This window comes from Neopelma chrysocephalum, unplaced genomic scaffold, assembly GCF_003984885.1.
Source record: "Neopelma chrysocephalum unplaced genomic scaffold, ASM398488v2 Primary Assembly neopelma1_97401, whole genome shotgun sequence".
In the NCBI taxonomy this organism is placed as follows: Eukaryota; Metazoa; Chordata; class Aves; order Passeriformes; family Pipridae; genus Neopelma; species Neopelma chrysocephalum.
In genome coordinates, this window is record NW_020926042.1 from 697,977 (window position 1) to 719,398 (window position 21,422).

The window sequence follows — 21,422 nt, forward strand, 5'->3', positions numbered from 1 at the left end:
AATTCCACACTCCTGCTGTGTCTTTAGTTACATGCTTTCTTGTTGCTATTTTGGACGGTCTTAGTACAAGGGAAGCATATGAGCCATGCCAGGAGCTTATGCTAAGGAGTTGCATAACAATTAGGGCTTATCTGTGCTGCTGTACAGTGCAGCAATGCAAACAGGTTTGTTCACAGTTTACTAGCCCCAGAACACTTCCACTAGGCATGCCCAGAATGATGCCATTGTATTTGCTAAAGAAACTAAAGCTATTTGTGAGTGCTTCTAAAAGAACTGGAACTACAAAGGGCAGCACATGTTCCCGTACATCCCCCCCAGCTTTTGCTTTTGCCAACTGCAAGTTCAACCAGTGAGTGCTACGCTTGCTGCAGCATTTAAAAGCAAAGGCTCCCACACTGGGAGCTTTCTGGTTACTCTCTTTAAAGGGAAGGAAAAATTGCAGAACAAGTCTTTTGAAGTGCAGAAGAGCAAGTGTAATTTCAGTTTCTTCTTTTTCCTCACTTAACATTAAAGTCCCTTGAAGTTTACCTGTGCTTCAGCAACATTCAGCAACACAGAGATGCAACTTCTACCACACAGTAAAGAATCTCTCAACATTTAGTGGCCAACACTGAGAGTTACACAGTGCACTTGGAATTAAAGACAACTACAGAGTGCGAGCAAGTTCTCAGGGGGAGATCATTCTGCATTACAGCAACTGTCAAGCACAGCCTGATACTACAAGCTTTCACTTATTTTTTAGCTAGCTTTATATGTGAACTATTCAAACTGCCCACTATTAGTATCTTTCCATCAGGAAGAGATGGCATATTGCCTGTGGTTTCATCTGCCAAATGACAATACTGCCATCCCTTATGATTTTATAGATAAAAAGAGTGGTTTCCCCCTAAATCTTAGTTCAAAAATACAAACATATGTCAATATACTGGACATACAGCAACCTTAAGTAAACTTTAGAGCCATAACTTGGAGGGAAAGCTGCAGATAAAAATTCACAGCAAGCCTCAAAATAATTAAAAATCTAATGTTAGTTTTCAAAAAAACTCCTTGGAGGGAAATGTGTCTGGCTTGTGATTTTTCAACGCTTTTTTTGTTAATTTTCAGGTTTCAAGTATTTCGAAGGATTACTTTTTATGATTTATTCTGAAATTACTGACACTTTTAAACCCTGCTTATTCAAAAAGTGGCAGGCAGACTTCTATTTCCTGCATGCCTCTCCTGTGGCTGTGCTCACAAGGTTCAGCTGAAGCATTCTTTGCCTGAGCCCTGACTCAGACTCTGAGCAGAAGGAAATGCCCACTAAGACAAGTTCAGCTCTGCAGTGCCTTCACATTTATTTTTCACAAATGAAAAGGAAAATAATGCTTTATTCACACATGAATTAAGAGATTTTTGATAAGAATCAACCTATGTATGTGAAAAGCCAGATTTTGGTGCCTGATTTTTACCTACAAGTATTTCTAATTTCTGCAGAAATGTCTCTGTTACAAACAATGTGCCAAAGCAGGTCATTGCCACTGGCCAGCGAGGTTGCCCCAAGGACTTTTCTCCCCTTTCATTTGCTTATCTTTTCTGAAATTAAGGTTAAAGCTCAACTGCCCATCACTCACTCTATTCTTTCATGCTTTACTTGTTCCTGGGTTGGAAATGAGGAGTCTCTTCTGTAGATCACTGAGATCCTTCTCTCAGATTGGTGCATTTCTTGGGCTGGTTCACTTCACCACACAGGATGTGCAGATCACACAGTATTCCCTTAATCAGCAATTCCTTGAAGACAACACTTCTACTGCTGAAAACTCTGTTGTTCAAAACTTCAGAAAAATTGCAGTAAACTTTCTAGCCATCGGGCCCGTGCGAGGCTGCACCTTAGCAATTGTTATGGAGCTACCCAAGTCCTTCTACAGTCCTGAACAATACAGGCCAGACCAGGTGCCCTGTGAGAGCAGGGGAAGGGAGCTCTGTGAGGGGAAGGGGACAGGGGGGTCTCTGTGAGGGGAGGGGATTGCCCTGTGCCGGGCACAACTTCCCATTCCCAATCTCCTTCCGCCAGTCAGGGGAAAGGTGGAGAAGTCAGGAATGAGGGAGTGAACATCAACCCTGGGAGGAACAAACCCACCACCACATACTATGACTACACACAGACCTAACAGCATTAGAGAGAATCTGCAACTTCATTTAATCTGTTATGACATCTGCAGACATCTAAAAGGTCTTCTTTCCCCCTCAATCCTACATCTGTTGAAGTCCTTGACTTCAGATTTGTAAATCTATAAAATGCTTTCTGATGCCCAAAATTTTGCATTTTCAACAACATCAGCCTACTGCTGACAGACTTTTTTTTCACAGCTAACCTTTCACAGTTTTATCCCCTCCCCTCAGAAGCAAACAATCAGTTCCCAGGAACTCACTACTATCAAGTCCATTTTCAGAGTGAGGAGTTTATCACTTAACACAAACTTCACTTGCAAAACTGTGGTATTCATTTTTTCAGTGCATGATTCCGAGGTTTCATTTGGTCAACAAGGATTTATTCTCTTTGGGCCAGGCACAGAGCTGCTAATCCTCAAGTGCCCAAGGCCAGCCACTGTTGACGTTTTTCTTACTGATACACTATCTAAATCCCCATGCCTTTTCTGCTTTATAAAGAACAGCAGCTGAAAACTATCACTGACTCACAGAACAAAATATCCTTTTTGCCTTTTACCACCACGGTCAAAAGTTACTGTTTAAAGTGACACTGATTTCAGCTGAGCAGCACCATGGGGTGTCTGAACTAAAAGTACCTATCTACAGTTAGGTACCAAAACGTTGCAGAACACCGAGACCAGGATTCTCTAAAGGCAGACCAGTGGCACTGGAACTCAACTACTGTACCAGTGGAAGGCTGTTCGTCCCATGATTTCAACTTCATGTATGTGAGAAAAATCTCATTTATTGAATTTAGAAAGACGGCAAAAGTTTGCAAAACAAAAGGAATAAAACGAAAAGGAAAAATTACAACACGTGTTGGGTGTCCTAGGCACGCGGGATTCCCAGGAACACACCCTTCAATTCAAAAGTCCCGCTTTTTAAACATTCTTAAAGGTTCAACCCCGTTTACGTCATAGAAGAGGCGTTCCCCTCTTTCTGGTTGGCTGTGTCGTGCTGGGAGGTGGAGTGTCCAGCAGCATGGCAGCTTCCAGGACCAGCCATGTGGTATAAGGGGTTTCCTTACCAATATTCATTTACAGTTCCCTATTCCTGTTCGCATGTTTCCCTGACACAGGTTCCAGGCTGAATCCGGCGTCTTACAGCTCCGCGATACGCCCTATAGGTTAGTAAAGAAAAACTCTTATGTTAGTGATTTGCTAAATTCATTTGCTTGTAATAAAACCGATTCTTTATTTCCCACAATGTACCATTCACTTGGGCTAGTTTGACATAGTCAAGTATTATATAGATTGTATCATGTTGGCTTCCAAACCAACTAAATGTTGGAAAATATGTTGATGTCATTCCAGATTTATGGCTGAAAAGGTCAAACATGAGAAGTCTTGTGTGCATAGCGCAGAGCTTAAAATGAGGATGGAGACTGGGGCTGCTTTCTTGCTCTTCTGAGAGCACCATGTCCTGTGTAGATTCCTCCAAGGAACAACAATTTTGCTCTATATTGTCTTCCCCTCTGACTACAAAGCCTAGAGATGTCATTGTTTTCATGTCAGTAAAGACATAACCACACTCTATTAAATAAGACATTGACTATGGCCCAGTGGAACATTATTTTATGTCCCCAGAGTCAGATTTTGAAATCCTGCAATTTGAAACCAAAAGCTCCAAAGAGTGAAGACCTTAAGCTGTCAACCTGACCTGGGGAGAAAGGGCCATGCTGCAGGCAGCCATCTCTAAGTGTCTGCACATGACGACTTAAGTGACCAAACAGGTATTCTGATCATGTCAGACACTTTCATCTCCACTGTAATTGCTTATTTGCCCTTGGGCAGTTCATTTGATTACCATTCTCACAAAAATATACCTCTTGATGCAGCCTAACATGTTGGTTCAAGTACTGCTCAAATCCTTCCGAATTTCCTTCCTGTAATCAAAGCATTTAAGTTTTCTGTCTTTATAGAAGGTAAGAGATTCTGGGCTTATAATGGGGAGCTGAGATAGGTATTTCTGTGCTTTGCCACAGCCTCAGCTCTCAGCTGGGTAAACATTTGTGCTGCTAAGCCAGAAATCCCTGGACACCAACACTGGTTACCACCGCCCAACAAAATCCCATTACTTATGGACATCAGCTACTAAGTTACAACTTCTCAGGCTATGTTTTACATAACAAGTCAGTTTAACAGCTGATTTTAATTACAAGTTTCTAAAGAAAAATAATAAAGAAAATCTTAGCAGCAAAAAGTCATGGATAAAACCCTGATAGGAATTTGTTCAGTAATGGCACCAGCATTCATTTCTGTCAAAGCACGTATGGGGAGTTGCTGGTGCTGCCACAAAGAGAACTGTCACTGCTGTCACCACACGCTCAGTCCCCTACCCACAGAGAGATGAACATATTTTTACTCCAGTTTGACAATACCATTCAGGACTGAACCCAGGCTGTGAGACCCAGAAGCCTTGCTATGAATCTTGCAAGGTTAATTTAGAGTTGGTTAGGCCTCCAATGTTCTTTTCTAAACTAGAGGCATAGGGAACACAGGGTTAGATGCCTGGTTGCTCAGTTCAACAGGGAGCTCTTACTATGGGTTTAGAAAATATCTTATTCATGTTAGTTGAAAAATTCCCTTCAGAAAAGAGTTAAAAAAATCCCTGAGCAATAGTTGCCTTTGTCCCTAATAAAGCCAGTGAAATTAATTTCAAACAGAATTTCTAGAAAGAATTGACTAGGTCCAAAGAAAGTCCAGAGTGGGAGTAATGAGGCCCCAAACTGCAATTCTGCTCTCAAATATGCTCTGAACAAGTCAAACAAATAGAAACTTGAGTGCAGTGTAGAGGTAGGTTTATGTGATTTTTTTTCCTAGGGTGAGAGAGAAATCACGGTGATAGTCAGCTAGTTAGAAGCAGCATGACTGGCTTCTCCACCTCCTATTCTCCACAATCTCCAAGCCAGGTGGATGGCAGAGGGGTGTTATCACATGCAGATGATGCAAATGACAGGGCATAATGAAGTAGAGTTCCATTATTTTTATTCTTAAAGTTATTCAGAAACTCATGACAACTGTCTCAAAGTTATATCATGTCAGATTCAAGTTTGCCATTAAAACCTCCTCTGCCTGGTTGGAAGTATTACTGTGAGGCAGAAGATAATCCAACCATCACTCTAAATGTACCCTACACTGGACATAAAACCCATCTTCATGTCTTTGCACCCCCCAGATGCTCAGGAAGTGCTGGCCCCTGCAGTAAGGTGAGATGCAGTGACACCAGCACCAGTGCTAAAGCTAAAATGTCATTGGGGCTCGGACAGAAAGAGCCATAAACCAGCAGTGGGTATCACCAGTCTGATGGAAGGCTGAAAATTAAAACAGCCAATGTCCATGCTACTAAAAGATTGCTTTCAGGTCAGAGTCCTTGTCCCACTTTGAAGGCCACACTGTACTGGAACTGATCAAAGGAAGCCTTTAGAGAGATTTGATAAAACAGGGAATAAGACAATACTCTTTTATGAGGTGACATATTCTGGTTAGGACAATGTTACTATTTCAAGGACTCATAACACTCAGATTTCTAATGCAGAAAGTTTAATGAGTGGGGCAGAGGCAGAGTTCTTTATGGAGAGGTTTGTCTGTAGGAAAAGCTCTTTGGCAACCATTCCAGGAACAGAGAAATTCCCACAAGCTGCTGTCTCCCTCTCTGATGAGATCCCACAGCTGATCAGTGTGGAGCAAGTAAGTCTAGAGCTTTCTTCTCAAGTAGGTGACATCACAAGGTTAGTTATTTGAAATGCGGCCAGTTCTTCAGTCAAGAACTACTTCAAAACTGAGAAAAAACCCAAAGTACTTGTAGTCTTGGTGCAATTATTCCTTTGATTAACATATAAATGCTGTTCTTCTTAACCAATATTTTCAAGCAAGGTGTTGTTAGCATTAGTATGCTTTCACTTGTAGCACAAGCAATTAGATCATGCATACAGAAACAATAGCTACACAATACACAATAGATTGTATAGCCTGAGACAAATATGCCATTACTGTCATATATTGCTACACTTTACAGTGGAAAATAAAAATGCAGACCAAGCCTTGAAACTGTAAGCACAAAGTGTTGTATAGCCAGAGATAATATTCCTCTGTATTCCTTCAATACAGACTGATGACCAGCTTGCTTTCCTGCTTCCTGCTTCATTGCAAACTCCCCAGACACAAACGGTCCAATACAAGTGAGAAAGTCTCAGATGAAAACAAGAAATATGCATCTCTTTACTAGCATGGCATGGCACCTGGCAAGAGTTAAAGACACATAGTTCTAGTATTAATTCCTTCCAGCAACAACCAGTTGTTATGCAAGCCATGACATGGTATTTGAGTCATACTACGAATGGCAAATTGCAACACCTCCGTGGGCGTGTGTTAAAAGCCCCCCAGATCACACTAACTTGAGTATTTTAGAATCCTGAACTGGTCAGGCAGCAAGACAGTCCCAAGTAACCCTCATTAGTTCATGTGACAGGACTGTAATTCTCCCAGTTCAGTGCCAGTGATTGAGAAGGAAGGCAGGAAGATAAGATAGAACAACAGAGGCTGCTGCAGGCTTGAACTGCAGTGTGCAGCAAGCAGGGAGGGTGAAGCTCAGAGTCTACCAGCCCACCTTGCTCCTCAGTATCCACCAGTTCCTCAGCTCTGTACTCAGGATCAAGTTAATGAATTTGTGAAACAAAAATGTAGCTCTGTTAATGGATTACAGCGAACAACTGCAGTTACAGCTGCAGAACTGACACTGCACCAGACCATCTGCTGGGATCTCTTGCTCAGGCTCCAAAACCTCATGCTTTTTACCTCTGAACTGCCCCAAGTCACCATCATATATTTAGTATGTGTTCCAAGGATTAACTGTGTGTGTATTGACTCTGAAGCTGGTACCTATTAAATTAATCCCTAAGAAATCCCCCTTAGCCCCTGATCAGTACCACAGACTTGCAAAGTATTTCTTCATGGGGAACAGAACTGGGGCTGGAGGTGCATCTCAGCTGCTGATTTTCTGCCTGCTGTGCCCTAAAGCATTTGTGCAGTCACTAGAGTGACACGGTTGGGCACTGTAGAAGTCCATGTGCACTTGGAGTATTAACAAGCAAAGCATGTGTGGAATGGAGAGAGACTAATCATAACCATATAAGTGCTGCTAATCTTCTATCCCAGCAGGAATTTCAATCTTCCTCTATTTCCTCTCTGGGAGACGCTCATGTTAGATGAATCCTAGAAATCTGAGCAGATCTGTTAAAAAGATACCTCAGGCCTCTCCTCAGTCCTTATAATCCTGGCCTGCTTTACATGCCAGTAGAGCTGCACTATTTTTGAGGCTATACTGATGCTGCAATAATAGCAAATATGAGACTACATGCACTTCAGCACAACCTGTACCAGTCCCCTGGAAAAATCAGCACAATATCAGGCAGTTGTACTTTCATGGCTGTGATTTATTCCAGGTGGATAAAGCTACCAGATATAGCCAATCTCTGCAATGCATAGGGGAGCTCTGAATAATCTCTGTAAAAGGCACAGCTTGGGGGTATTGATCTGCTTCTGCACAGCTCTAGTTTTCAGGATGGCTGAGAGCAGCCAGAGCATGTACCACCCAAAATAAGCTGAGAGCTGTTGCTGTGTGATAGTTATGGAAGCCCTGTGGAAGGAACAGAGACACAAGGAGTTGCCAGCTTGACCCAGGTGCAAAGACCATTAGCCTGGTCTCCATACTATAAGAAGCCAACTAAAGTTTTGATCTAATTGTCTTCCTAATTTTAGCTTTTGGCCTTTCTCCAAATTGGAAAATAGCACTGAATTGGAACTGAAATGTTTTCCAAATTAAATCAAAGTTCTTCACATAATCCCAGTTCAAATGTCTTGGGCTTTAAGAACTAAAGGAAGTCTTGCAGAGTCTTGTGATACTTCCCAGTTCTCCATACCTTAGAAGGTTCAGTGTGTGCTGCTTCCCAGAGATGGCAGGAGTCATGGGTAGCCACTCCCTCCTCATGCAGGTCAGGTAAGGCTTTATCAAAGAGTCCCAGGGAGTTCAGCAAAGACCTGCTTCCTGCTAGACCCAGAGATCAGTATGGAGAGGTGTGTGCTGACCATGGAATGCTTCCAGGTACACCATGAACTGCGGGCTAAATGGAAGCATCTCTGCGTGTCCATGGATAGATCTTGGACAAGCAGAGCCACCTGAAAACAGAAACACCTGTTCCTGCTCACATTTCAGACAGCACGTTCATCACAGTGCCAAAACACAATCCTAAACTGCTGAGCTGCACACTGAGCATGCAGTGGTACCAGAACATCTGACATCTATAGACTCAGCTTTTGCAGTGTAAGAATTTTGTTAGTTTTGTCTTCATTTACTGTCACTTCCATTTTACTCAGATCATAAGGCCTCATCACTGTGTTATTAACTTTGACTGCTGAAGCCCTGCAGATATTTGCATTTGTTGAATACCAAACACAAAGCAATAGACAAAATGACATTCCTGACCTGCAGTCTGCATTCACTGCCTTTCCAGTCATTTGCATTCTGGAGTTTTAAGTAGATTATTTTCAGTTTGGTAAAAGACTGTTAAGCTTGGCTGAACAGAAACAGTTTGGGTGATCATAAGAACTCATTTACTTACCAATGTCTATTCACACCAAGATCTTTTCAGATTCATGCATCTGAGGTATTTTGGATAGTAATTTTTCACATATGTCATGGGTCAAGTGACATACAAAGTGGCCAAAAATCCAGGCTTGTCACACTGACTTTAAGAGAGGGATAAAATCTTGCCCAAGGCATCTGCAATTGCCAGAAAATAATGTTCACTGATGGATGTATAAAACTATAAACCTGGCTACTTAAAACTGTAACCTCCCCCCCAACACTTGGAATCTTCTAAAGCTTTCCTCACACTAATTGGAGGCAATTAGTACACTCAGAGGGCCAGAAACATTTATTATTTCTTCTGGGTGCTATGGAACTCCAACTATTTGCTCACTCTTTGATGGCAAGACAAAGTAAGAGATGATCTGTGTTCGCCCTGAACAACCTGCCCAGAAGAGCCCAAATGGCAGGATGTCCCAACAAACAGCAAGGGAGAATTGAAAAGAGACACCATAAGCATGTCTGTTCTTTGAGGTAAACAGTTCTACAATAATGGTGTCTTAACGTTTCCAAAAACAGAGTCCTTGCACTTGAAGAGCTCAGGAGAAACTCAGGGAAGAGGTTTGGAACAATAAAAACAAGCAAACAAAGAGACACAAATTCATTTTTCAACCAACAAAACCCTTCATTTTTTGGCTTCCCGAAAGTGCTACAATATTTGCATTGTCATTCTGAGACCTTTTCATAGCAACTTTCCATGACAAGAAATGGAAAACCTGTGACAAAACTGACAGTGAGATAAAAGCAAAACAATTCTCTCGAGAGAGGAGAAGTGGATCTGGATGATCTCAGCAATGGAGAAAGTCAGAGATACAGAGCGTTACACACTTGGATGAACTCACGTTCTCCAGGCTTTTGTATGCACAGCCCAAAGAGCCCACACACCAATGCCATTAAAAAAATTGGGGATGAGACTCTCTGGCTAAACACCCTGAACAGCAGCACTTTCTTAGGAAAAAAATCTAAAGATCTGGCAAATCTATGTTCTAAAATGGGCCAAGTCTAGAACATTCATTGCATTTTATTTTTGCCAAACACTTGAATGATTTAGATCCCTTAAAGAGTTCAAGGCATAAGTAAAAGAAATACAACTCTGTTATCTCATGAAGAATAGGGTTTTTTTTAGAGCAATGGGCTAAATTTCTCACAGTGTGTGTATAAGACAATGAGGATATTTCGGCTTGCCTTTGCCTATACACCAAGGCAGTTCTAAGTACTTGCAAGTCCAAGCTTGCACACACCCATCTGTGAGCACTAAGCCTGTTTTGATCATTATTTCTGCTCCTGTCCACTGCACTGGGCTGCCTTGCAGAAGTAACCCACAAAAATCTCTTTCCAATCAGCAGTAAAAGCAGGGAAGATGAAGGTAAGGGAGAATGCTGCCCCCAAAAAGTGCAGTTCAGGTAAGAAATAGAAATGTTTCAAACTGGGAAGATGTCGCTGCATCCCAAGCTTTATGTTGTTTGTGTGTGCCTGGCATTAGTAATTGGACTGAAAGCCACATTGATTGCCTGCGATTTAGCAGTAAATCAAGGCAGGACACGAAGCTTTCTTCTGAGTCATTGAGGGTTAGCTACCAGCTTCATTGCCTGCCAGCTGCTCCCTTGCCTCACCACAAAACCAGTTCTTTCCAACACATTATGATACAGGAAAAAGGTTCCAAGAAAACACCCATGAGCTTGCATAAGACACTGAATTAGAAGAGCTGGTTTTCTCAGGCTCTCAGCTGTGGCCCGAACCTTGCTGGACTATTCACTGACTTAGAGGACATCTCATTCCTCATGTCCTCTCAGTCCTTGCTGCTCGATCATGGGCTTCAAATCACACATATTAAAGCTCAGGTGAGTCACCAACATCGACAAAAACAAGATTAGGCCTGTTGTGTCCCATCTGCTTCATGCTCAGAAAACCAGTTGCACAACTCCAGGACAGTGGAAGCCATAGACTGTCATGGAAAGAAGCCAATTTCCTTTTTGCTGTGTTCTCCATTTGCCATCTTTCTTTCAGTGCAAATTAATGTTGACAGTACTTTATGACTTCTTTTCTCGTCTGAACTATTCTGGTTTTTAGGAAGAGCTCACCCCAACAATCTTTCCCACAAAGAATTTGACTTGACTTCCTAGGACAATTCATAGACCAGAACAGTAGCATGCTGCTTCTTTTCTTCTCAGCACTGTGCGTGCTATTAAAATAATAATACTTAAAACTCTTCTATCAACTATTGTGCAACTGAGCCACTGTGCAACAGAGTATAAAGGCTTTCATATATTTGACCTAAGTCATTCCAGATTAAATGAGTTCTAGATACTTCCATTTCAAACTGGGAAACTGATTTCTGAGTTGCTAATTGATCAAGGTCATACATCCACGTAGAGAAACATCTGTGTCCTCTGCCTCATTAAATTAAATAACTTCCAATCCCTAATGATAGAACCCCTTCCTCAAGTAAACACATCCATCTGAGCTTTGGACAACCCTTTCCTTGCCCTAAATCTGCTATTTTGTTTGAAATCTTCAAGCAACCGTATCTCCACTTAGATGCTGTCTCCAAGTAAGCAACTCAATACACCTATTTTCTAATGAAGGCGACATTAGAGGAGCACATTTCTAAACTCTGATCATTTTTATGTCAGCAGCCACAGCACAGCTTTTTATACGGCTTTTTATTCTGCTACCAGTAGTTCAAATCACACATGAGATGGATTTGCTTCCATTTTAACTCCATGAAAGCCTTATTTTAAGTAATAGCATTTATGCTTCTACTTCCAGGGATCCCAGGTTTTGTTGGTAATATCCACTTGAACAACAACTGGGAAAACGAGGATTGAAGAACAACCGAAATTTCTGCCCAACCTTTTCTATATGACATAAGCCCACATAGCACATCTCATCTTTGAGCTGCTGCTGAAGCCCATGCCTTTAACTTCCTGCAAATCCATGGAAGGGATGTGAGGATATCAGATATGGTTTCAGGAAGCAGGAACTTTCCTATAGATTCCATTGATAATTAGCATTACCCCAGGAGAATTTGCTTGCTTAGGGAGTCCTAAACATCAACGAAAGCAAAATTTCCATATGAATCCTAACTTTGGTAAACCATAAATGTCCATGGTGGGTTTGAATTAATACATAATTTCATTTTGTGAGGAAAGGGTACGTAGAGACTGTGAGCATCTACCAAAGTTTTGAAACAGGAGCACTAAAGGCAGGCTTTTAAATCTTTACTAAGTGGCTGATCATCTCAACTCTCATTTCACTGTTTACTTTTAGGACCCCTGTTTCCAGATAGGGGTCAGGACTCATGAAATGTTTAGGATTTTACATATGATGTGCAGCTGTCATCAGAAGCAGTGTCCTACTCCACTCTTGAGATGTCAAAAATGCAAATATTCCTTTTGAGCTCAAGGGATTCTCAATGGTGTTTGTAAGATCTGAACCTGCTGCTAAGTCAGCACCTTCCAGAGCAGGTAAAGGAAGTGAACTGAAGTTGTTCAGTTACTGAAACACTGAGTCCCCCACCTTCCCAAACACTTGCTATACCTTTCCAACAGGAAAGGGTCATCAGCTCCTGTGTTAAAAGCAAACAGAAATTGCTTCATTATGTGAAAAAAACCCACACTTTTAAGACTGTTTATATGTAGGCAACTCACTTCTGTAACTGGTTTCACATACACGCAAGCTTGTTTTACTACTTATTTTCCCAGGGAGCAGCAGAAACATTTAAAATCCAGGATGTTTGAAGAATGGGGTCCTCTCAGACAGGAACTATATGAAACCAGTTTTACCATTCTGTCTTTTCAAAGGTGTGGAGTGTTGTCTGATGTTCTTGTGAGGAGAACACAGGGAAGGGGATACATTTATGCATCTGCAGCACAAAATTCCAGAGTTTAGCAGAATATTTCACATGTATTAAACCACCAGAGAAGATTGCTGTTTAAATTCCATTCAAATGAAGAGAATGCATATTAATCACTTTAAACTTCTGCTTGCTAGAAAAGGCCAGAAGCAGGCAAACAGATCACTGACAGCATTGGCTGGCAACCTTTCCTCTTAACCTTACCTGGAATTCAGTGAATAGGTGTATTTTTCATTTTTAGTTGTGTTCTAAATTGGGCTTCTTCTCAACTTAAGCCTTCCCCCAAGCCTCCCCCACAGAACCACACACAAGTACAGATGCAGCCCTTTGACCTCCTCCTCCCCAGACAGAGCAATTTGCCTTATGAGTCAGTTTTAGCTACAGAGAAAACATTTGCAACAAGTGATGTGTGAACTCCTCCATGGGCAGGCTTGAGAAGGAAGGAAACCTGTTAGAAAGGAGCTTTCCTTTGTTTTTATGGTCCCACTTGCATCACCGCATTTATTTTGTTTGCCATAAAGTTCATTTATTTCAAATTAGAAGAACAATACATAAGATGTTCTTGTAAGTATGCTTTAGAGCTAGGAAGCTATAAAGTTTACATGCCACACTTTTGGCAGCAGAGAGACAAAAGCCAGATTATAGAAAGCAGGAATGATACTCATATGGAAACTGAGGTTCTTTATGGCTTTGGGAAGAATGGAGATGTAGTAAATAAGAAAGAGAAGAAGCAAAATGGGAGACACTAGACCAAGCTTTAAGTAGAACAATTATGTGAAAAGCCAGAGCAGAGACAAGCCCTATCACAGCTGTTGCACCTCCCTTCAACATTTCCCCAAGGATAATTGTGCCTCCCTGAATTTCCATAATGGAACAGCAAACACAAAGAATGCAGGGCACTCACATCCTATGACAGTGTAGGCACACACATCAAATTGAGAGGTGTGAGGGCTCTGGAAGCATTATTAACCTTCATAAAACAAGTCTACATAATACCAGGAAAATTAATTAAATGAACTAGTAAAACTAGCATCAAACAGGGCTCAGGTGCAAGGTCTGACACACTGTCTTATCCAGGATCAACTCCTTTTAATATGAGAAAAGGATTCAATTCTGGAAACTCATAGTTTGACAGATTCAAGCAATAGTTAGTTCCCCATAGCTCATAATCATGAAAAAAATAATCCACTGTTGCTTTGAGCTTTTGAGCTGTACTTACTGTACATATGTGGGAGACAATCCTAGGAAGGGCTAAACACCTTTAGGTTGCATTATCTTCAAATAAATCATTAAATTCTGTTACACTGTATATTATATTGAGTGTACTGTCATATAATCAAAAATCTATCATAATTCAGTATACACAAGAGACGTGAGTGAACTTATAATTGTGTATTTGGTATTGCAGAGCTTGATGGAATGATTACGCTACAAAATTAGCTTTCCATTGAAGGATGTTCTGAAATTTCAGAAGCTGAAATGGCAACTTTTGAAGTGGGCACCTGCTATGGATCATGTCGAAATAGATTTTTTTCGGAACATTTTCTTGTGTTGCTCAAATATTCCCATTTAAAGAAGCCAGAATTTGTTTTAAGCTGGTAGAGCACAGATGATTAGTTCCAATCCCCGCAAAGAGCCCTTCTGACTATACCGTGAATGAAAGCATGTTCCCCGCTAAAACAGAGGCAACTGTCACCTCAACGTGGCACCGTGTCTTCTCAGAAGTACTCTCTTCTGTTTCTCCAGCAGTCCTTCTTACAGCACTTCCTTGGCACTCCTGTGCAGAGATACAGGAAGGAAGGAAAAAAAAATCAATTTGACCTTTAGGGAACAAGGAGGTATCAGCACTATTGCTTTCAGTTCACCTGCCCACGGGGAAAGAAGCTTTCTCAAGTTAAGTGAAAACTATTCATCGAAAATAGAGCTAAAGGAACATAACTCTGGTTGCAAAATTAGGCTCTCATATATTAAAAATCACCAGAATTAAGGTGACTTGTGTGACATGATGTATTTGAGTACAGTCTTTAATTATATAACATAAATGGATTTTCACAAGTTCCATGCTTCACTCACACAGGAATGGACAAAACTCGCTCAAGACTTGGTTTATTGTTATAATTGTTCAGGCTACAAAGAAGAGGGAAGAAGAAACTGCTTTAGGCACCAAAATGCTCTATATCCCTGTGTCCATGGAGAAGTGAGGGCACACTGGTGGGGAATTGCACAGGCCATGCTCCCCTGCCAGCAGCCAACCATTGCGTAGGCTGTGGCTTCATGTGGGTACCACTATGGATTTCCAGGAGGAGAGACGTTTCTGCTGTTTATAGCTCTGGCAACTCACAGAAACTCAATTCCTCGCTTCTTCTGCATGGCTTGGAGGTTAACTGCTCCTTCTTTTATCTTCTCATCCCTCCACTCTTCCCATATCCCTATAGTCATCTGTAAATAATGTTCTGGCCCGCTCTCTCCCATGTTTGTCCTGATCATCAGACACAGCCACATAAACCAGAAGGGATCATGTGTATGAAAACATGAAGGCAACAAGCAGCACAATATCTTCAGCTCTGAGAGTTCATACCCCCTCTCAGTTCAATGCAAAGTCTTAATTAAAACTTTGGAAATAACAACAAACAGTCAGCTTCAACATGAGTGATATCTTCGGAGGGAGAGGAACTGGTCATAACTAATATTTTGCTATCTTTGTGACAGATGAGTACAGTGGTGGAGTTTCTTGTTTATAACATAAGATATGAACATACTTAAATAATATTTCCATTGCAAGCATCATCCTAAGCTCCAGCTTCTCTGAAGTCCAATTTATTTCCACAGAAAGAACTGCTGTTAGTGCAGTAGAGACCTCACTGACTTCAGCTGAATTCAGCCTCAACATGAGACAGAGGAGCAAATCTCTCTTCCCAGAGAAAGTAACAGTATATATAAAAGGGAAAGCAAATGAAAGAAACTGCAAAAGGGAAAGTATGAAAAGCAAAAACCACAATTAGACTGAGATTAGTCATTAGGGGGTGGTCAGAGCTGCCACTTGTCTCTGTTTGAAACACACTGAATCTTTTGTCTCAGTCTTCAGTGATTATCTGAAACTTGTAACAGTAAAAGTACACACCATGGTCACAGGGAGTGTGGGATATGCTAGCACAGATGGATCCCAAGTCTGGTAGCTGGGTAGCTCCTTCTTTTATCACAAGAAAAGGCAAAATAAGTACTTAGAAAAGTAGTTTTGCTCCATTCCCTGTATTCTCCACATACAACTACACCAGGCAGCAGCTGTCACTTATTTTCACTTGTGATCCTACAATAGTTTTTCATCATAAGCTTTTTATGTCTCACCAAAGTGGCTCCACACCTTTCATAAAGGGAGGAGATGCAGTGCTGAGCTCTCTGTAAAAAGCTGTTGAATTCCTCTGCTCTTCCCACCTTAGGCTGCAGAAAACATGCCACATCTGCAAGGAATGGAGCTCAGGGACAAACTGATTGCAAACATGTCATTCAGATGCATTATTGGGTATTTAAAGTTTAGTCTTTTGCTAATTCAAGAACACAAATAACTAACCGTATTGTGTCTAGCTCAGATTCTGTCTGAGGATGGATCTTGTGGGCAATTGGGAAAGAACACAGCCTTTGCTTTTATTGTGGGGAGCATTCCCTAAGCATAACGCCATTGGAGATGGCTGAAGGGGATTGCATCTGCTTAGGGAGGAAATTACAACCGTAATAATTAGCATCAAATTAGCTGCTGTCTCATCTCGAGCCAGGCAAGCCCATCACATTCCTTTTCCCAGCTGCCCTCTGGTGGAAGAAGGTTCTGCAGAACAACCCCAGGCAGGAAAACCTCAGTGCTGTGCACAGGTCAGGTGAAGGCCTCAGGTGGCTTCCACATCCCTGCTTCATTTCACTGGAAGGTGGTGGTGGATGGTTCACTTGTGACTTAAGCCAGGAGGGACCAAATCAGGAGGATCAAACCCTAAGCAGATGCTCCCTTCCCAGGGGCAGGAGAGCTTTGTGAGGCCAAGCTAGAGTGGTGCTGCCAGAGGTGCTGGGCTCCTGGAGAAACTGCTGAGGCTGAGACCTGGACCAGTTTTGGTGCCTGTGGCTTTGCAGCAGCAGGACTAGAGGCTTGGGCCAGAGTTTTATCTAGGGAATGACATTTGTGTCTGTCAAAATTACCCCACATCCAGTCTTCCTCCTGCTTAGCCAAGTCACAGGCTGTTGGAAGAATATAGTATGTCTTTTACCTTAGATATACCTTTTGTCTTAGAAATGGGGGGTTACATTGTACATGTTTATTTGGGGGACATAAGAATTGCCAGAATAAAGAGACAGGAGAGTGGTTAGTTTTGGAGAGGAAGGGCCTGGTTTCCACTGGTGTCATCAGTCACTAGCAGTGCCACAGCTCCTATCCTGTGTCCTCATGGTGCCCTGTCCCCCTGCACCACCACAAAGCCCTGAACAGTGCTGGGAACTGGTGCCCTGTACCCACTTACACAACTACACCAAAAAGACAAAAGTAGCACTGCATCTCCTCCCTTTTTGAATGGTATGGAGCCGCTTCAGCATCGAGACATAAAAAGCCTACTGTGAAAAAGTATTGAGGATCACCAGTAAAAAAGTAACACATCCCCATGTGTTCACACAGCCCTGTACAACCAGACAGCGGGAGCCACATGAGGCCAAGAGGTCAGATAGGGCTTGGGGAGTGGGAGAGATGTGGGCTGCAGTACCCTCTGTATTCTTGGCCACTCTTCAGTCACTTCCCACCACACACATTAATGTGCATAATTAGTGCTCTTGCAGCCTTTAAATGCAGGACAGATAATGAGTTCAAAACCCTGCATTAGAACATCATCTCTTCCATGACTCCTTCAATCACACACACACTCCCTTGAGTTACCTGACTGCCTTTCCTGCCCAGACAGAGCTAATAACACTCACCCGGAGCTGCTTCCCCTTGGCAGGAACCACTTGTGTCACATGTGTCCTGGATCAGTAGGGACACTCTCTGCACTTGGCCTAATTAGCTGTACCAGAGGAGGAGACAAAATCCAATCCATGTGTTTGGGTCCTCCTCTCAGTGGAACATGACCAGTTCCACACTGACCTGCTGACCCCCCACCCAACAACACTGGTCCTGAACAGCCTCTGGATCTTTAACAATTCCCTGGGTGCTTCCACAGTCCCCTCCCCAAACACATGAAGCCTGGCTGGGGCTGTGGGTAGGGCTTTGTTTTCTTGCCCAGATAGTTTACAGGGCTGCCTTTCTTTGCTCCCTTGCATTTGCACGCACTGGGCATCCCTGGGTGTGCAAGTGGCGTGGGAGTTTCAATGAGAGAGATTTATTGTAGTGATAGAAAGGATCCTGTTTGACATCACAGACTTCATGATGATTTTCAGCAGTATTTCTTCATGATTTACGTTGTACTGGAACACTTTTCACAGAGTGTGATTTTCCACTCCATTACTTTCATAAAGGATTTCAATAAATCTCTTGAAATTTAAAACACATATGGAAGTGTTATGAGGGAAAAAGTAAATCCTATACTTGTCTACCATGCTTTCTACCTGACTAGGGGTGGCATGAGGATGTTCAGATTTTGTCAGGTAGCTTTACAACTACACTATGAAATGATAAAGGCACTTAATGGTTTCTTTATTTCGGTTTTTCATGTTGGCATTATATGGAAGTTTCATGTAAGCTGTGCCTACACAACATTGTTCAAATGTACACATGTAATTCTGTAACATATCAACAAAATTCCCAGATACATGAAGCCTTTAGACCTCAAACGTGGCAAGAACACTGAGAAAGGAAAGCATATTTTTCACCACATGTTTTTAGCAGAATCAAGGGCCATGACTCAGTTTCCCTTCAGTCCTTTGGAACACAAAAGACCCTGGTTTGCAAGCTGAGCAATAAAACAGACTCAAGTCCCACACTCACGGCACCACCACAATGAGCCCTTCATTAGTTGGCACTTCCCATCAGACTGTTAAAGGGGACACAGGTTTACCAAACAGCTAATCCTTGATAATGAAAGGTTTCCAACAAAGCTGCCTTTCCAGGGAGTCTGGGCACTTTCACATTAGCAAGAAGTGAATAGACAAAGTGGTTCAGGAAACGTGCCAAACAGTAGCTCATGCATTGAAACACAAAGACCTGCAGTCTTCAGGGAGCTAAAGAAAGAATACAGTAGTGTTTTGAGTTGTTTCTTGTCACCATAATTACTTTCTTCTTCACTTTATTCCATATTATTTAATGAATAGTCTTCAAACTATAGAATATATATGCATCTGTCCCTTAAATTTCATCTGCAAATACAAATCAGTCTCTGCAGTGGCATATCCCACTCTCCACGTGAGCCAGGTTTCCTCTCTTTGCTGTGGGCCTCTTCTGGACATGTGCCACTTTTCTTACCATCAGTCCTATGCAACTGTAACACCATCGACAACCACCCCTTCATTTCCTCAGGGTTTTGTTTTAGTTTGGTATTTAACAAGCCAACAATTGGATCTTTTCCTTCTGGGGTCTATTTTAAGAAGGCTTTGTTTAATCAAATGCAATTAGGCATTTAAGATCCAAGATAAGTATTTTTCCTTTGGAATAGTAAAGATAATGCATATTATTTGGATTTAGATAAAGAATGTCAGGATTAACATAAAAACATTAAATATAAGGTTATGGAAACAGCTTTTCTTTTTGACAGAAGGACACAGCAAAACAAATTCAGGGTGGCTGAAGAACCAGTTCACAAGGACAGAGAAGATGTAGGGTGGGCAGATTTGGGTGTGGAAGTGCAGGGTGTATATAACCCTGAGCACAGCAGAGCCCTGGAAGGGACTGTGTCACCTTTGTTCACCTTCCCTGCAAGTGGTGAGGGGAGCAGGAGGACAGCACAGCTGGTGTGTGCTGTACCTTCCCATAAAAGAGAGCAACACACTTCAGCATGCAGAAAGCAGTTCTGACCCCTCCTGACTTACCCATCTATCCTTTTATTTTTTTCTCTCCAAGGGAATATGAAGTATTGTGAATTCACTGGGAGCACCTGTGCCTCAGTTTTGTGTACATGATGGGGCAGAGAAAGGGAACTTGTTGGGAAAAAGATAAGTGGTGTAACCCAGCACTGAAAACCCTCAAGACAGAACTAGGCTGACACCTGAGGGTTCGAGTTCAAGTCTGAGGACGGGGACACTACTGCTCAGGCTGGTTTGCTCATAGGCTACTCTCCTTCCTATGGCAGTCTCTTTGAAGAAGGAGCTTTTATGTCGAACACCCATCTACTTCTAATCACTTTACATTCCAGCAGAATTAGCCAGATCACAAGTTCAGCTCCGAAGGTCCCCGGCCGTGCTGCCGAAGGGGTTCCCTCCGCCTGGGTGCCGACAGCCAGCAGAGGGCAAGCTGCCCCCGCTCCATTTCCTTCAAAAACAACTGAAGATATACATTTTTGTACTGAGCTGGGGCTGGGGGGAAGGCAGTAACCCGCCAGTGTTGGAAAAGATGAACCACACATCAAGTGCCCCTCCAAATCAGGCTCCTGGAATAACCCTATGTCAACCCACACAGTCCGTTAGCTTTCTAAGACAACATCCTTGTGAAATAAAGGTTGCAAACCTTCTCATTTTTTATTTCCTAAACTAAGTCACTAAGTCTTGCAGTGAATGGGTACCAATGAGATCTACTTGAAGCTGTAAGTACTGAAAGTCTGCAATCTCTGCAGGATGCACAAGAAGTTTTTGTGCTGAGTGACCAACCATAAGATGGTGCTGGTGAGGATGTGAGGCTTTGCCAGGAAGCACAGCTACTTTGCCAAGAAAGCTCCAGCTTGTGGTGCAGGTCACTCAGATGACAGTCTGCTTTTGTAGCAGTTCGTTGACCTCTGGGCTGAACAGGACCCATCACCTTGCTGGACATTTCCTACTGTCCTGGCACAGCCTGAGCTTGCTGCTCACTCCCCACAGTGAGAGGGGACTGCCCTATCTGGGCAACAGAGAACAGCCAGGACACTGCACTCAATGGCATCCAACCTGCTGCTTTGGAGATGCTCACCCTGAGCATTCCAGCTGTTTCCTACTATGTCCATCAGTGAGAGGGTCAACCTTACCAGCAACCACAGAGCCATGTCTGCTTCTTCTCCAGGCTATCCATCTTTTTCCCAGAGCCTTATCAACTCCTCAGGTGAGCCTCACAACCCTTTCTTTGTGAGCTCTTTCTGCAAAGTGCTTGGGACTCGTGTTGGAAACACTTTTCAACTCCACAACCCCATATCCCTTCATTCCCATTCATGAGGGCACAGCAGCATTTGCAAGCAAAGAGCTGGAATGTCTTCATGACAGAGATGTACAAAATTGAATTAGTGCTTTGACAGAGGATAAATTGGGTAGCTCAGCCCGGTTGAGAACAACCCACATTCCAACAAAGATGAGTATACCCTTGCCTTAAAAGTACAAGGCAAATAAGTGAAACTTGGATCTCAATTCTTGTCTACTTGTGGAGGGACCATATAAATCACTCTGAAGATGTAAGGACTATGTCTGAGCAAAGAATGTAAAATAAGGCTCACCATCAGAGCAGTGTGATTTCTACAGCCCTTAAAGCTATCTGAAGTTGAACATTTGCCATATTGGAGTCCTCTCATCTTTGTTTATGTGTTACAGTAAACTAATTGAACCAAAGAAGTTATATCATTTTCTCTCTTGGACTAAATGAATAGATAATCTTCAT

General features: G+C 42.3%; 1 protein-coding gene across 1 annotated transcript in view; it reads right to left on the bottom strand.

The window, feature by feature from the left end:
• ARHGEF4 (Rho guanine nucleotide exchange factor 4) overlaps positions 1 to 21,422 on the bottom strand; it is a 215,405-nt gene that overhangs the window by 171,667 nt on the left and 22,316 nt on the right. The window contains exon 3 of the mRNA XM_027672528.1: positions 14,385 to 14,465. Within this exon, the coding sequence (XP_027528329.1) occupies positions 14,385 to 14,465 (81 nt within the window). The remainder of the gene's footprint in view (positions 1 to 14,384; positions 14,466 to 21,422) is intronic.